Here is a 15,591-nt window from a genome sequence, read left to right as displayed (position 1 = left end):
CTCGCATCCCTCAGAGCCTCAGTTTGCTACTCTGTACAATGGGCACAATGTCAGCTGCCAGCCCCGAGCCCTCGTCTGGGATCCCGCTTGTTAGGGGTACGGTGGCTGGTAAGGGCCACCCCAGAGGGAGGCCTGCTGCCTGGGGACTCCACTTCTGGGTTGCTGGCCTGTGCTCTGCTCAGGTGAGGCTGGCTGCTCCCGGGACCATATCTGCTGTTAGTCCCGTCCTGCGCCCTGGGAAGGTGAGCCTCAGGCTCTGTCACCTTTGGCGATGCCGGGGACAGCGGGGACAGAGGGACCAGGTTTGGGTGACACGATCCTTCGGATAGTCTCGTGATATGGTTCCAGCTCACAGTAGGGAGCCTTGGCCCTTGTGCGGTCAGCAGTGAGGACCGGAGCCTTTGCCATGTGAAAAACAGTTATTTTCCCAAGCAGTGAGCAATCCTCATGATGTCACGGACCCGCCAGAGGACCCAAATCGGATCTGTTCCACTGCCGAGTGGCCTCTGTACGCTCTCTGGAGGTGACGACATGGCCCAGCCCCAGGGCGGGAGCGTGCAGAGAGCTGGGGCCTCCGTGTGGGGCTCCCCGTGTGCTTCTGGGGGGTTCACAGCTCCACAAGAGCCCCCAAGGAGGGGAGGGGAGCTCAGCAAAGTGTCACACAAGCCAAGGACCCCCACACACAGGGCTCTGGGGGCCCTGTGTGCCCCTCCCCAGCAGCAGTGTCCTGTGGGTGCAGAAAGGGGGGCAGCGTCTGTGGGCAAGGTAACGGATCCCACAGCTGAGGCACTGGAGTGGCTGCAGGCGGGAGCCGGGCGGTGTGTGGGGTGGCCCCCAACCCACCCTGTGCCTTCGGGCCTGGTGGAAATCCAAGCCTCATTCCTGGGCCCTCAGGTCACAGCCTTGGCCCTGGCTTCCCAGCGGTCTGATGCAGCCAAGCCGTTCCCACTCGCTTCTCTTCCTGCAGAGGAAGGACCTCTGCCAATGAAGTCATGGGAAGCCCAGCTCCCTCTGCCCCCAGAACCGCGGGAGCCTCAGCAGCCTGTGGAGTGGCCTCCAGGGGGGTGGTGGGTGGTGGGCAGCCTGCCTTTCCCGTGTGCCTGACATCACCCGGTTCTCAAATCACGTGGTTGCCCCCACTGTGAGATGAGGAAACGGAGACTAAGCCTTGGGGTTGGCCCGAGGTCATGGAGCCCCCAGGTGCCCTCTCCCTTCCCAGCTCCCTTTCTGGGCTATGCCTCTGCTCTACTTGGTCCTGGAGGCAGAGGGGTGCTAACTCCCCCCTGTTGGTGGTCCTGGGAGCCCCTTGAGCCCCCCGTTCAGTCGCCTCAGCCTGCCCACACCTCAGATGCAGCCCCCCGTCAAGTTCTTCCATCATTGAATTTGAGGGGCCAGATCCAGGCACCCTGAATAGCGGCAGCTCAGGCAGTCCGGCCCCCCTAAGTGGAGCCCCAGGCCCTGCAGGGGGGTGTGCTCCCCCACCCCAAGTACTGAGCCCCGCTGCCGAGCAGGCGGGCGGAGCAGAAAGCAGGCGTTCACCTCGGACATTTTCAACTACGTGTATTTGATCAGAAAAAAACTCCAGTGTGACATGCTGAGTCTTTGAAATAGCACCTTTGATCAGCGTCTAAAAAATATTTCAGGTGATTTTCTTACAGAAAGCGGGGAGGATCCCAGAGAACTCCGTCCTCGGTTTCACCCGCCCCATCCACCATCTGACCGACCAGGCGTCCTGAGGGCTGCGGCTCATGTTCCTCTGGGAGCAGACCCTCAGCACGCCCCACTCTGTCTGGATCCTGGGACCCACTCAGGTCTCTCAGAAGAGATGGGCAGGAGTCAGTCTGGGAGCAAAGTGGCCCTGGGTCTATGGGAGCTGGAGGGACCCAGGACCCGATGCTCAGAACCAGCAACATCGGGGGCCCTGCGGTCCCCGAGGGACTCTTGGAGGAGCCCACGGGCTGGCCCTGGAGACGAAACCCAGGTCTGGAGGGTGTCAGGAGCTGCCCGAGGGCTCAGCAGGTCGGCGCTGGGGATACAGCCAGGCTGGGCGCCCCCACCGAGCCTGTATTGAGGCGGGAGGGCCCGGTGAGGGGCCTCCATCATCCCAGTGGCCACAGACGTGGTGCCTCATTCAGGATGGGTGAGGAGGGGCAGGGGGCTGAACCCTCCCTGCGAGGGGCCCCAGTGCTTCTTGGGGGACTCTGGGCAGTCCACGTGCTGGGCCTCCTTGCCCAGCAGGCCGCATGAAGGCAAGTCACCAGAGCACCCAGGAGCTATCCCCAGAACACCAGGACACCAGCCCCAGGACACCAGCCCCGCCAGCTCCCCTCTGGGGACCTTCCTCCTGACGAAGCGCCTTCATTTAGGTCCTGGTGGTAAAGAACCTGCCTGCCAACGCAGAAGATGTAAGAGACAAGGGTTCGATCCCTGGGTCGGGAAGATTCCCCGGAGGAGGAGATGGCCACCCACTCCAATATTCTCGCCTGGAGGAGCCTATGGACAGAGGAACCTGGCAGGCTAGTCCAGGGGGTGGCCAACAGTCGGACATGACTTAAGCAACTTAGCACACACCCCAAGAAAGGGGGGAGCCCAGGCCCTTCTTGACCCCCTCTCTGGGCAGCCTTGCCGCCCTCTCTGCCCCCAGCGCCCCAGCAAGCAGAAGGACTGTCTCTCCCAGCCCCCACACCTCGCCTCCTTCCTTCTTTGTTTCTGCGGGCATTGCCCTCCTGGGGGGCTGACCCAGAACAAGCTGGGCCTTCTATTTCCCCAGAAGCAACCTTTGGAAACCAGGTGCCAGTGTGAGCCTGGGGGCCGGGAGACCCCTCCTGAGCCAACCCTGTGTGCCTGAGACCAGGGCGGGGGGGCTGCCGGGCGGGTCACACAGTTGTGAGATAGCAGCAGGCCCCCCACGGCGGGCGCTGACCCCACCTCAGGGCCCTCTGCTAGGTGCCACCTGCCCTCAGCAGCCCCCCAGCTTCCAGGGCCCCCACTGGCCCCCTCATCTGTATGGCTCCCTTCGACCGCCACCCGAGGGACACATGGCCTGGAGTGGCCGGTCCTCAGACAGATCACGAGTTCTCACGCTGCTCCCTGGGGCCTGGCTCCATGCTCTGAGGTCTCAGACGCCCCACGGCAGGAGCACAGCTTCTCCCCATCCTTCCAGGCATGCAGAGGCCCAGCCCTTGTCGCTGGTCAGCTCTGAGTTTGGAGTGGTGGCTGCGGAGACGAAGACTCTGTCCCCTGTCATCCCCGGTGGCCCCAGCCCAGCCTGGACCCAGAGGGGCCGGTGACGCTGAGCTGTCAGACATACCAGACTGAAAGGGGGCCGTGCCCCTGGGGTGGGGGCACCACCAGCCCGCTCCAGGGGCGCCACGGGGTGGCTCAGGGCTCCGGGGCTGGCCCGAAGGGCTGGGTCCACTTGGAGACGTCCAGGAAGACAGCGGACGCGCCGTGGTAGAGCCAGAGGCGGGGCATGGCGCCGAGGCGGACCCAGGCGTCCCGGCCACGGTCGTAGGCCTCCATCTCCACGTGGTAGTCCCCAGCCATGCCCTGCCAGCGGCCGCCCGTGGCGTAGAGCGCGTCCCCCAGCGGCACCAGCGCCCCGTTCTCGTGCAGGCTGTGCAGGGGCTGCACCTGCAGACGGTCTGCTCTCAGCACCCCGAGCCTCAGGGTGGGGGGCACCTCGCCCCACCCCCCCATCCAGGGTGCCCCACCTGCCTCCTGGGGCCTCAGCCCTGACCCCAGCTGCCCCGGGGGACCCCTGAGACTCTTCCTTTGCGGGGAGACCCCGCTCCTCCGGGGATAACATTCCCAGCCGCCCCTTGCTCTCCGGGTTTGCCCATATCTGAGCCTGGGGCATCGAGGGGGGCCTGGGCCTCGCTCCCAGGGTGCAGGCTGGGCTTCTGACTCTCTGTCTGTCTCAAGGACACAGTGTGGCCTCTGCCCTGATGGACACCCCGGGGGACTCATCGCTCTGCCCTCAACTCAGCCCGGGGCCTCAGGGGTGCCCTGGCCGGGGGCTAGCAGGCTGAGGGCTCACAGCTTTCCCCAGGCCAGGGGGAGAGAGGTGTGCGCCCGTCCCGAAGAGCCTGGGAGGGCAGGAAGGGGAGGCCCCCCAAGGTGGAGACGGGAACAGGCAGCAGACCTCCAGGCCTGCAGAGGACAACGTCCAGCCCCGCGGCCGGAGCCCGGGCCAGCCCCGGGCGGCGGGCCCCAGGGCCAGAGCCTGGCAGGGCCGGCCCTGCACCTGTGCTGCTGTCATGGGGCCTCCGGTCAGCTGAGCGCTGACGCCAGGGGACAGCTGCGCTCAGCGGATCACACAGGCCCCCTGTTGCCCTGCTGGCCCGGCTAGCAGAGGCCGCCGTGGGCTCTGGGCACTGTCCCTCCTCCTTCTCAGGAAGAAACGTGGAGAGAGGCCAGGGCTTTGGTGCCCCCACAAGCCCCCGTCCCCTGCCCTGACGTGGTGGAGGAGGGGGCAGTAGAAGGAACGGGGTGCAGTTGGGGGGCCAAGGGCTGGCTTGTTGCCCCTGAAACAGCTCAAGAACACCCCTCCCTGGCTTGATCATCCCAGGGGCAGGGGACTCACTCCCTCGTGGGCCTGGCCTGCATCAGGGAGCAGATGCTCTCTCTCTGAGTCCACCGGCCCTGGAGTGCCCCTGGCCGAGCCTGGCTTTGCCCCCTTGAGGAGGACAGGTTTTTCTGTGTTTTGGGGACAGAGCATCCGCAGTGACCAGCGGCCCCAGGTCCTCGGGAGGGGGGCGCTCTGGGCCCTTGCGTCTGCAGGCCCTGTCCCCTGCCCCCTGCCCCAGGGGGGCCCACAGCCCAGGCCTGCTCTTTCCGGGGTGGGGGGTGGCTCACCTTCTGCCACAGGTTGGCCCCGGGGTCATACACGTAGACCTTCTTGGTGTTGTCACCCACCAGGTAGAGTGCCCCGTGCAGGGCGGCGCAGCGTGGAGACGACAGGTACTTGGGGAGGAAGGGCGAGGCGATCACGCTCCAGGCGTCTGCGGACACACGCCCGCCCACATCACCGGGGAGGCCCTCTGACCCTCCTGCCCTGCCATGTGGGCGGGGGCGCCCCACTGAGCCCCACTCCTTCTCAGGGGGGAGGGCAGGGTCCCCAGGAGCCTCATCCTTGGGTCCTCAGGGGGGGCTACGAGGCATCCGGAGGCCTTGGCCTGAGTGGGCGCCCCGGACCTCTGCCTCCATCCTGCTGGCCCCTCGGTCCGGTACCCAGGGCCCCCACCCGACCCTGGGCCTGGTCCGTCTCATGGGATCCTTAGCCCCACCGTCCAGAGGATGGACCGGAGGGGCTGCCCCAAGGGAGAGAGAGAGAGAGTTGGCTCCTTCCCCCTGAAGCAGCTCAAGAACCCCCATCCCCGGCTTGATCACCCCCAGAGGCAGGGGACTCACTCCCTCTCGACTCGCTCCCTCTCGGGCCTGGCCCACACCAGGAAGGAGGAGCTTTGTGCGAGCCCTGTATCCTCAGATCGGGGCCCAAACCCTGACCCCGACTCTAGAGCCCGAGCTGGTGCCCGCCAGGCCTTGGGGGTCCAGGTCCACTGCCCCTCCCCACGAGGCTGGCTCCAGGCAGATCCAGCAGCCAGACAGGTTTAGGACCCAGGGCAGGGCTTCCTGGTCCCCCCAACCTGCCACTGTGCCCCCAGCCCCCACACCTGTAGACTGTGGGGGGCTGTGGCTCTGTGCCAGTGACCCCTGTGGGCCCCTGCCTTCCTCCACTGCCCCATCCATCACTGGGGTAAGGGGGGCCGTGGCCCTTTGTAAGAGGCCTGCGGCTGCCCGCTCCCTGACCCCGATGGCCACACCTATCCCTGGGGCCCCCCAACCCATCCAGAGGCTGAGACGGGGTCACAGCCTCGCAGAGGGGCCCTGAGGCCACCTGTGCCCACCCCCTTGGCCCCGTGGGCCGCCCCCAGCCCCAGCCACACCCCCTGTCCCCCTCCACACCTGTGACCGGGTTGTAGCATTGCAGAGCCAGGGCATTGTACTTGCAGGCACTGGACCCCACCAGGTAGAGCCGGCCCCCACAGCCTGCCGCGGAGAAGTTGCTGACATACTTGAGGGCTGGGCGGATGGGCGTCCAGGTGTCCGTGAAGGGGTCATAGCTCTCCACCTCCACCACATCCAGAGTGGTGCCTGCGGGGCCAAGGGGTAGGGTTAGGGCTGCGGGGGGCTAGGACGAAGGAAGGTTCCTGAAAACACAGGGTCTGAGGCTCTGCAGAGGCTGCAGGGGCTGCCCTGGGTGCCCAGGGGGACAAGGGCAGGGGGAGGTGGGCACAGCCTGGAGAGGCAGGTGCATGCGGGCATGCATGCATGGTCCATGGCTTCAGTTGTGCCCGACTCTTTGAGACCCCACGGACTGCAGCACACCAGGCTTCCCTGTTCATGGGGTTTTCCAGGCAAGAATACTCAAGCGAATTGTCATGCCCTCCTCCAGGGGATCTTTCTGACCCAGGGTTCAAACCAGCATTTCCTGCCTTGCAGGCAGATGCTCTGCCCACCGAGCCACCTGGGAAGCCCTGAGAGGCAGGAATGTGCCCCATTTTACAGAGAGGGCAGCAGAGCTCAGAGAAGGGAGAGTGTCTGTCCAAGGCCACTTGCCAAGAAGTGGCATGGGAGTGGGCTCCTGGACCAGGGATGCCCAACTTCGGAGCAGGTGATAGGGCCTCCCGGTGAGGCCCAGCTGCTCTGAGCCCTTCAGAGCCCAGGGTGACTGGAGAGGTGCCTGTAGGGGTCCCAGGAAGCCACCATCTCCAGGCCCTACACATGGCGGAGGCCCTTCCTGGGATGGAGAAAGTCATTCTTGGGGGGACTTTTAGGCAGCCCCTCACCCAGCCCCTCCCATATGGTGCTAGTGGAAAAGAATCCGCCTGCCAATGCAAAGAGACATGGGCTCGATCCCTGGGTTGGGAAGATCCCCTGGAGGAGGGCGTGGCAACCCACTCCAGCATTCTTGCTTGGAGAGTTCCATGGACAGAGGAACCTGGCGGGCTGCAGTCCTTGGGGTCGCAAAGTCGGACACGACCGAGCGACTTAGCACGCAGGCAGTCTCCCGGCCCTGGACCGCCTGGGTGTGATGGTGACGCAGACCAGCCATGGGTGGGCGCCCATCTGGAACCCACCTCGGGCTCTGAGAGCCTGGGCCCCAAGCTGCCTTGTACCCCTGTGCAAGCCCTCTGTCCTCGGGTGTGGGACACGGAAGCCACTGAGTGAAAGGGGGTTCCCGGGACAGGTGGGGCTCCGGGGATGGCCCTAGGGCCAGCTGTCACCTCCGGAGGCCGTGGGACACTCTTGCTCAGCCGCCTGCTGCGTCTTTCACTATTGATCTGTCAGCGTCCCCGGGGCGACTCCTCTCAGCGCCTCTGGGGTGCAGGGGGGATACGGTGGTCCCTGAGCTCAGGCCGGGGGTGTCTGGAGGCCAGGTGACAGCAAAAGGGCGCCCCGTGTGTCCCCTCGCCCCAGGGACGTCACCGAGGAGGTGACCCCGAGCCGAGGGCCGAGCCCTGGGTCCTGGGGTGAGCGTGGCCATCTCCATCGGCAGCTGAGACCCCGGCTCTTCACGGGGTTGGGGGACTGACTCCTTGTCCTCTTCTCTGCGTCCCAGAAAACATGGAAGCAGCCTGGAGCTGGGCCCTGAGACTCCTACCTGAGCCGCACCCCAGGATGCCCGGGGGCGGGGCGCGGCGGCAGGGGGCGGGGCGCGGGGAGGGGCCTTACCGCCGACCGCGTAGATCTCCCCGTTGAGCGCGGCGCTGGCGTGGTTGGTGCGGGCCTTCAGCATGGGCGCCACTGGCCTCCAGGCGGCCTCCTTCAGGGGGAAGCACCAGGCCTGCGTGGTGGACCACGCGTCCGTCCTGGAACCCCGAGAGCCGCCTACGAGAGAGGCTCTGTCTACGCGGGCGCCCACTGGCCTGGGACCTCCGGGCGGGCGCGGACTGAGCACCAGGTCTCCTTCCCCCTCCTCGGTGCCAGGCCCCCGTCCTGCGGGACCCTGGGTAGGGGGGTGGTGACCGCGGTGGCACAGTCTAGCCCTGTGACCTGCAGAGACCCCTCCACACCACATAAACAAGCGGGACAGCCTCTCAGACCTCCCATCAGCGAAAGCTTTTTTCTCAACCAAACCTCCCGAGGACTGCACCCCCCCCAACTTCCAATAAATAAGAGCAGAGGGACACCCCCCTCCTTCACAAGCTTCCTCCTGGGGAGACCCTGGCTGCAGGACAGAGCCCGTGACGCTCCCCTGTGCCCGCATGTGGACCCGTGGACTTGACATTTCCTTGTTTCTGTAGGATGGAAAGGTCTGGGAGAGTCTTGACCAAACGGCCAGCGATCCGAGCATGGCATTCAGGGCTCAGCCTCGGGGCTCAGGACACGCCCCCCCCCCCCCCCCCCCGCCCACCTGTCACGTAGACGTCGTTGTTGAGCGCCGCCAGCGAGAAGCCCCATTTGTGGTGGTCGGGGAAGTCTGGGAGGGCCATCCACCTCTCTGGCGGAAGACAGGGGAGTGTCAGTGGCGGGGCTTACTGTGGGGCCCCCTTCCTGCTCTGCGCCTTTCCGTTTGAGGGGGGCAGAAATGTCCCCTCACCGGTGGGGGGCAGAGGCTGGACTCAGCTGGGTGCAGAGGTGGGGAAGGATACCCAGTGGCACGGGTTCAAAGTGGCCCCGGCTGCCCCCGCTGCCCCGGGCTTGGCTCCAGGGGGTCCCTGGCTCCCCATGCCACCCTTGGGGCCTGGCACCCTGGGTGTGCAGAGAAGGAGTCCAGGCTCCAGGGGCTGGCTCTCACCCTGACCCTGCAGCTGATCCTACCAACCCAGATGGACTTTTTGGCCCCTAGTCAGCTCCCACCCCAATCAGGTGGAGGAGGGGTTAAGGGGCCCGATCGCTAAGCCACAGGTGGGTCATAACACAAGCATCTTTCATTCACTCGCTTCTCATCTTTTCGCTCACCCCGAGCACCTTCTGAGCCCACGGGCAGCAGGGAGGGGACCAGACGCGGCCGTGCAGCTGGCAGAGTGGGTCCCAACCCCCGCGCCCCTGCTCCAGTGCCATGGCCTCAGACAAAGCCCAGCCTCAGTTTCCTCATCTGTAGAATGGGGCTAATCTCTCTCCTGGTGGGTGGGGACTGTGGGAGATGCGGCCGTCACACGGCAGCTGCCCAGCTGACGGTGGCTGTGAGAATTATTGCCCCTGAGGTGAGACAGAGCAACGCCCACACCACTGCACGAGGCAGCAATGGATCTGCCTTAACGAAGCTACAAGAGCAAGAGATTGACTTTGAAAAAAAACAAAATGAGCAGTAAAAATGGGAATGTTTAGTCCTCTCTATGGACACGTTTTGGGTGTTTGTGGAAGGCTGTGGAAGAGATCGGCCTCTGGGATGTCCCCAGGAGGATTCCTGTTTACTGTTTACAACTGTACGGTGGTTTTCAGGACATGCGGAACCCCCGCTAGGCAGGGACTGCGTGTCCCCCTCACTCACGCCTGTGTCACCCCAGGGTGGGGACACCAGGCCTTTGCCTGCCAGCCACCCTGCCGCGCCCCACCCCGGCCCGGGGTCTCAGGGACAGCTGCTCCCAATTCATCTGCTGACGTCAGCCCACAAATCCCCCCCGTCAGCCCCTGACCTGGGACAGCCGGCCCTGGCTTCCTGGAGCCCGCCAGCCGCTGATGCCACGGGGTGGTGGCCCCCTGCCCAGCAGCCCCAGGACGGCGGCCAGCAAACCGGTGCTTTCTGAAGAACTTCCCAGGGCTGGCGTGGCGCCCCTCCTCCCAGAGCCCTGCTGCCCTCTCACTCCTCCTTTCCGGTGGGGGGGACCTGTGAAGGGGCTCCTGGGCAGGAGAAGCAGGCCTGGCCCCCTTTCTTCACACTGACTCCTCATTACAAAGGCCATTTCACAGATGAGGAAACTGAGGCTCAAGGAGGCAAAGTGACCTACTCAAAGGCAGGAATCGGGACCCCACTGGGCCCACCCTGATCCTGAGCTGTCGCACCCCAGGCTGTCCGCACCCCCAGCTCCCTGTGCTCCTCAGGACTGAGGCCCCGTTAGGCAGACAGAGGAAAAGCGCCAAGGGGAAGCAGCTGCCAGCTGGCCCTCCCACCCGGGCCAGTAGCCACTTTGCCACACTGGGCAGTCTGGGCAGGGGATGCTTTCCCCAGGCCCCAGCGCGTGGAACCCCAGAGTTAGGGCTGCGGCTGGAGGCAGAGGGGTTCGCAGGGCCCCCCGCAGTCCACCTCCCTCACCTGCTGGGGCCTGGGCTCCTCTGCAACCCCCCCCAAGGACGGAGGGCGCCCTGCGTCGGGGCTGTGGGGCCCTCAGGGTACTCACTGGCCTTGGTGTGGTAGAAGGCGAAGTTCCCGGCCAGGGGGACGAGCTCCTCGGCTCCCTCCTCCTCCTCCTCCAGCGCCCGCCCGCCCACCACCACCAGGACCTCCTCCAGCTTCTGCGGGAGGGCCAGCAGCGCCTGTGGGGCCAGGGGGCTGGGGTCAGGGGCAGGCCCTATCCTTGGTCAGAGGGGCCCGGGTGCGGAGGCTGGCCGTGGCCTGGGCATTTGGGAGCCGCTGTGGGTCCACAGTGTGGCCCTGCGTCAGTGCACATGCGTGGGGTGGGGCGAGCTGCAGCGTGTGCGTGCCTGTGTGGGCTTGTGCCTGAGTGTGTGTGCATACACGTCCACATGCCATGGCTGCCATGGGCTGGTAATGGCAAGCGCTCTGAACCTGGACAGGTGGCAGCCGGGTCCTCGTGGGCCTGAGCGCGAAGCCTGCTCCCTCCCAGCCGCTCTCCAGCCCCTGCCCTGCCGAGCAGAGTTGTTTCTGCACCACCTTTGGAACCAACCCCCAGACCCTGTCCCCAGACCCCCAGGTAGGCTCCCCACCCCCTGGGAGCCCAGCTCCCCTCTGCCAGCCGGGGTGGCCACATAGGATGGCCCTGGATGGCAGGAAAGGCTGGAATGTTTCTTGCTGGGTGAGAGCTCCCTGGATCCCGGAGTCCCACTGCCTCTCTGACCCACCCTCAAATGTCCAGACGTCCCACCTCCAGCACCTACAGGGTGACCACCTCGTGGGCGGGTGGCCAGTGGCTGCACCCTGTACCCGGCAGGCCGGTGGTATGGATGCAGAGTGGCCAGTATTTGCCACCACACCCCCCACTGCTGCCCTGAGCCACATCTTTGTCCCCAGAGTTGGCTCCTAACAGGTTCTTCTGAGCAAAGCCCTGAGCCAGCTGCCTGGGAGCAGACAGACTTCAGCTCCTCGTCTCAGTCACACCCTGGCCTGTCACTTAATTAAGAACTTGCCCTCTCACCAGGCCCACCGCCAGCCCAGATAGGAAATTGCATCCCATAAACGCTTGAGCAGCTTCCGAAGGTCAGGTGGTGGCCGGCTGCCACGCCTGTCCATGCTCCTTGCCTCTGTACAAGCTGTGCGCTCTTCCTGGCTTACTTAACCCTGCCAGGCTCCTATCTTTCCTCTAAAGCCTAGCTCAGATGCTGCCTCCTCCAGGCAGCTTTCCCTGACTGCCTGACCCTGTGAGGACACCCAAAGTCCAGCATGGCCTTTCTCATGTGCCTTGGTTGTGTTTCCAGGAGGTTTTCCCGCCAAGCTGTGGGCTAGGGATGACCACTTCTGGGTCCCCTGTCCTCACGGGCAGGAAGTGGCACACACAGGGGGCGCAGTATGTACTTGGGAAGTGAACCGACCCCAGGGAGGCGGGGTTGCCCACTTCATCCCGTCTGTCCCCATGAGGGTGGGGTTTCGGGGCTCCTCTCCCTGCTCCCCACCTGTCACTCACCCCCTCGTGGCCCTGGGCCAAGGCCTCCCGACAGGCCTCCGACTCCCGGATCAGCGGCTCCGAGGCCAGCAGCTGCTGCACGTGGAGCCTGGGCACGGCGTCCAGGTGCACCAGGCCGAGCAGCTCGGGCAGGTGGGCGGCCCGGACCTGGGGGTCGTGGCGTACCCAGCGCAGCAGCGCCTCCAGCCGGCTCTGCTCCGGCTGCACCTGCAGCAGGTCGCTGGCCAGGCAGGTGGCCAGCCGCTCCTGGGACAGCTGCAGGAACTCGTCCTCCCGGGCCACGGCCTCGAAGTTCTCCCGCAGGAAGGCCCAGGCCTTGGCGGCCACGCCCAGCAGCCCCTGCTGTTCCCCAAACTCGCAGATGCCCAGGCAGTTGGAGGCGTCGAGCTGCTGCTGCAGATAGCGGCCGCAGACCTTCTGCACGGCGGGGAACTGCAGGCGTGCGGCCGTGCGGGTCAGCGCCTCCACGTTGCCCTGGGTGACGGTCAGCCGGCCCGTGTACACGAAGTCCACCAGCTGCGCCACCACAGCGGGCTCCACGTCCCGCAGCTCCACGCGCGCCGAGAAGCTCTCCGCGAAGTCTCCCGCGAACATGGCGTGGAAGTAAGGGCTGCTCAGCGCCAGGAGCCCGCGGTGGCAGGGCAGCTCCCGGCCGCCCACCAGCAGCGTGAGGTCCACCAGCTTGGGCTGGGAGCGCAGCCGCTGCAGGCCGTCCAGCACGTCCTGGGCATGCGAGGGCAGGTGGAAGTCCAGGTCGTCCACGTTCCGCACCATGACAGTGAGGTTCACCTACTCACGGGCGTCCGCGCGCGGGCTCCTGGGGAGGGAGCCAGCAGGGTCAGCCAGGGGGACTGTCTCATCGGCCCGAGTCACCCGTCAGGCTGACCGGTCTGAGCATCAATCACGTGTGAAGTGCTTCGCCCAGCCTCTCACCTAAACCAGCCCCGAGGCCCTGGGAAGCGGTGTTGTCTTTCCCAGGTGAGGCAGTTGGGGCTCAGAGAGCCTAGGCAATCAGGGCAGGATGGGCCAGCAAGAGAACCAAGCCTCAGCCCCTCTCTGCACCTCTAGACTGTGCGGAACAGAGCCACCCCCAACCCTCCTAGTGGCCTCCTCTACTCCCAGATCCCTCCTTGCTGGGAAGGGCATCCGCATCTGAATAGTTTCAGCCCACGGGTTCTTACTGGCCTGTGGTTACAGGGAACCTTGGCTGCCATGACCTTTCTGGGTGACCTTGAGTGAGCCACGCCCCTCTCTGGTCCCAGCCTCATCATCTGCAGACTGAGAGGCTGGAGGTGAAAGGGCTGGGGGATCAGCCATGTCCTCACGGTGCCCCCCTCAGACCAGGCCATCCTGGATTTTGCACAAACACTTGTCATTCAGCCCTCATGGGAACCCTGCCAGCCGTCGGTTGCTGTTCCCGTCCCTTTAAAGGTGGGGAAACAGAGGCAAAAAGAGGCTCAAGTCCCTCGTCCAAGACTACACAGCTCGGGGGTCCCGGTCCCCCGGACCCCCCAGTTACGCCACTGGATGTAGGTTGGTGAAGACAAGCAACCACAAGAGAGCAATCTCAGTTCGAATCGCCTGATCCAGCGAACGCATTCTGGGCTAATTTAATTATGCACGTATTTCCTTATGATCTTCTGATATTTTTGCCCTAAGAAAACCGCCCCAGAGAAAAGAAAGTTCTGCACAGCTTGTCTTCCCCGGAGTGACCACAGAGCAAGAAGCTACACCCTGAGACGCCGTGGGTCCACCAGGGGGCGCCTTAGCAGCCAACAAAGCGAAGGCCGGTGCAAAATGCCGGGTCCACCCACTGCCATTGAAACGACAAAGCCCCAAAGCTCCCATAAGGAGAACTTGCCCTGTGGACGCCCCGGGTCCCATGCCGGTGGCGGGAACTTGAGCAGGGAGGCACACAGAGAACCCACCCAGAGGCCTAAGAACCTGCCTGGGCTCCGCTGGGTCAGGACGGGTCCAGGGCCCTGGTGGGCATCCAGCCTGCCTCACCCACTCCCTGCAAGGCCCTCTGGCTGGGGGGAAGGCTGCGCGTCCCTCCCAGGGGAGCGCAGGAGATTAGCCAGGCGGCCACTGCCCCAGGCAGCCAGGGCCAGTGGACGGGAGCACCTGGCACCTTCCCGGGGAGCCTCAGGTCATCTGCTGACACCTGCCGCCCTGCAGTCCTCACCGGGGGCCAAGGCTTCCGGGGGGCTCAGAGCCCCCTGCCCAGTGCCTGCCAGGCCGGGAGTGAGGAGGGCAGAGTGGACAGGACAACAAAGGGCCTCAGTCCAGCCCTGGCTGGGGCTGGACGCCAAAGCCCTGGCTGCGGGCGGAGGTGTGGTCCAGCCTGCCCCCCGCTTCTCCAGAAGGACCTGGAGGAAAGCAGCCCCGCTGAGCCCCCACCCCAGCCCCCTGGGGCTGGGTCTAGGCTGTGTGCGGGTCTCTCCCCAAAGCACTCAGGGCTGGGATCTCCAGGCCTACTGGGCTGTCCGCTAGAACTCTCCCTCCCCTGCTGGTCTCAGCCCCGGTCCTCACCTCCCCCTTCCAGCTGCCCCCAATCCTACCTCTCAGTGGGTCTTTGAGACCTTGTCTCAGAACTCAGGCTGGAGAACACGACTGCCCAGCCGGCCAAGGGGCATGGAGGATCTGCTGGGATGTGACGGGGCCAGGCTGGGCTGGGCTGGGCTGGCAGCCACGTGGGGACAGAGGGTATTTTTAGTCTCTTTCAGCATCTGGTGGGGGGGGGGGGTGGCCAGTAAGGGAAGGAGAGGAGTGGCATCTCCTCTCTGCCTGTCCTCTCTGAATGACCATGCTGGCCGGGAGCCTCCTGTGACCCCTGGGCCAGGACAGACGGCAGCAAGCACCCGGGGAGCGGCACGTCTGGGCTTACCCCTTACTCCCAGTGAGGAGTGTTGGGTCTCTCACTTCTGTGTTTTCTCATTGGCAAGAGGGGCACAGTGAAGCCCGAGCTGGGGACTCAGGGGCCACACGGAGCCCCCAGTTCAGGACCAGGGTGTCATAAGGGCCCGGCACGTACCAGCTTTCCTGTGGTTATTGACAGGGGCGCACGTGGCCTCTTATTTTCCATCACATGGGAAAAAGTGACCATGGTGAGGAAATGGGGGTTGCTCAGCAAAGACTTTCAAAACCTGGGGTCCCTGGTGCTGGGAAGTCTTGGTGGTAAAGGAGGGGCTCAGAGAGGCACCTCCCAGGCTGGTGACAGGGGTGTGCGGTCCTGAGGCTCTGTCTGCTTGTATTGTGGCCTTGGCCTTGGCCTTGGACCTGCCCTGATGTCTTCATTAGTAGTGATGCCCAGGAAGGCTAAGAAATGGGATGGTCTAAAAATACAGCCGCAGAGGCTCGTGGCCTCCTGGGAGGCCTGGGTTCACGGCAGTCACAGGGGAACTCCTGACACCTGGATCTCTGCAGGTTCTGGAGTCACAGGCCCCAACTGAGTCTGGGGTGAGTGGAGGGCATGCAAGGCATCTCTCATGCCAGGGGGCAGAGTGGGGCGTCTCTCATGCCAGGGGGCAGAGGGGACCATCTCTCATGCCAGGGGGCAGAGGGGGCATCTCTCATGCCAGGGGCAGAGGGGGCATCTCTCATGCCAGGGGGCAGAGGGGGGCATCTCTCATGCCAGGGGGCAGAGGGATGTTTCCAGCCCCAGGCCTACAGGCACCAGGGAGGCCCGCTGGGGGGCTCTGCCTGTCAGCCCCTCCGTCTTGTACCCGCTTGGGCCTCACCAGTACAACCAGTTTCAAGGTGTGCTGGGACGTGGAGGAGTCAG

The 15,591-nt window shown here is 64.9% G+C and overlaps 1 protein-coding gene across 1 annotated transcript; it reads right to left on the bottom strand.

The window, feature by feature from the left end:
- Window positions 1-1,543: 1,543 nt before the first annotated feature.
- Window positions 1,544-14,509, bottom strand: KLHL30 (kelch like family member 30). Its single transcript, XM_006066766.4, has 8 exons — window positions 14,369-14,509; window positions 11,808-12,624; window positions 10,347-10,482; window positions 8,420-8,506; window positions 7,738-7,893; window positions 5,968-6,156; window positions 4,858-5,003; window positions 1,544-3,633 (listed from the first exon to the last, which is right to left on the bottom strand). The coding sequence occupies exons 2-8, from the start codon at window positions 12,579-12,581 to the stop codon at window positions 3,382-3,384; spliced, it is 1,740 nt and encodes a 579-aa protein (XP_006066828.3). The 5' UTR covers window positions 12,582-12,624; window positions 14,369-14,509; the 3' UTR covers window positions 1,544-3,381.
- Window positions 14,510-15,591: the final 1,082 nt, after the last annotated feature.

This window comes from Bubalus bubalis, chromosome 6 (assembly GCF_019923935.1).
Source record: "Bubalus bubalis isolate 160015118507 breed Murrah chromosome 6, NDDB_SH_1, whole genome shotgun sequence".
NCBI classification, from domain to species: Eukaryota; Metazoa; Chordata; class Mammalia; order Artiodactyla; family Bovidae; genus Bubalus; species Bubalus bubalis.
This window is presented reverse-complemented; position numbering and strand designations above follow the sequence as displayed.

Coding starts and splice junctions, on each gene's coding strand:
- KLHL30 (XM_006066766.4), bottom strand. CDS start 12,581: ATGGTGCGGAACGTGGACGACCTGGACTTCCACCTGCCCTCGCATGCC. Junction 7,894..8,419: donor CAACGACGTCTACGTGACAG/GTGGGCGGGGGG, acceptor CCTCTCTCGTAG/GCGGCTCTCGGGGTTCCAGG. Junction 3,634..4,857: donor GGGCCAACCTGTGGCAGAAG/GTGAGCCACCCC, acceptor GACCGTCTGCAG/GTGCAGCCCCTGCACAGCCT.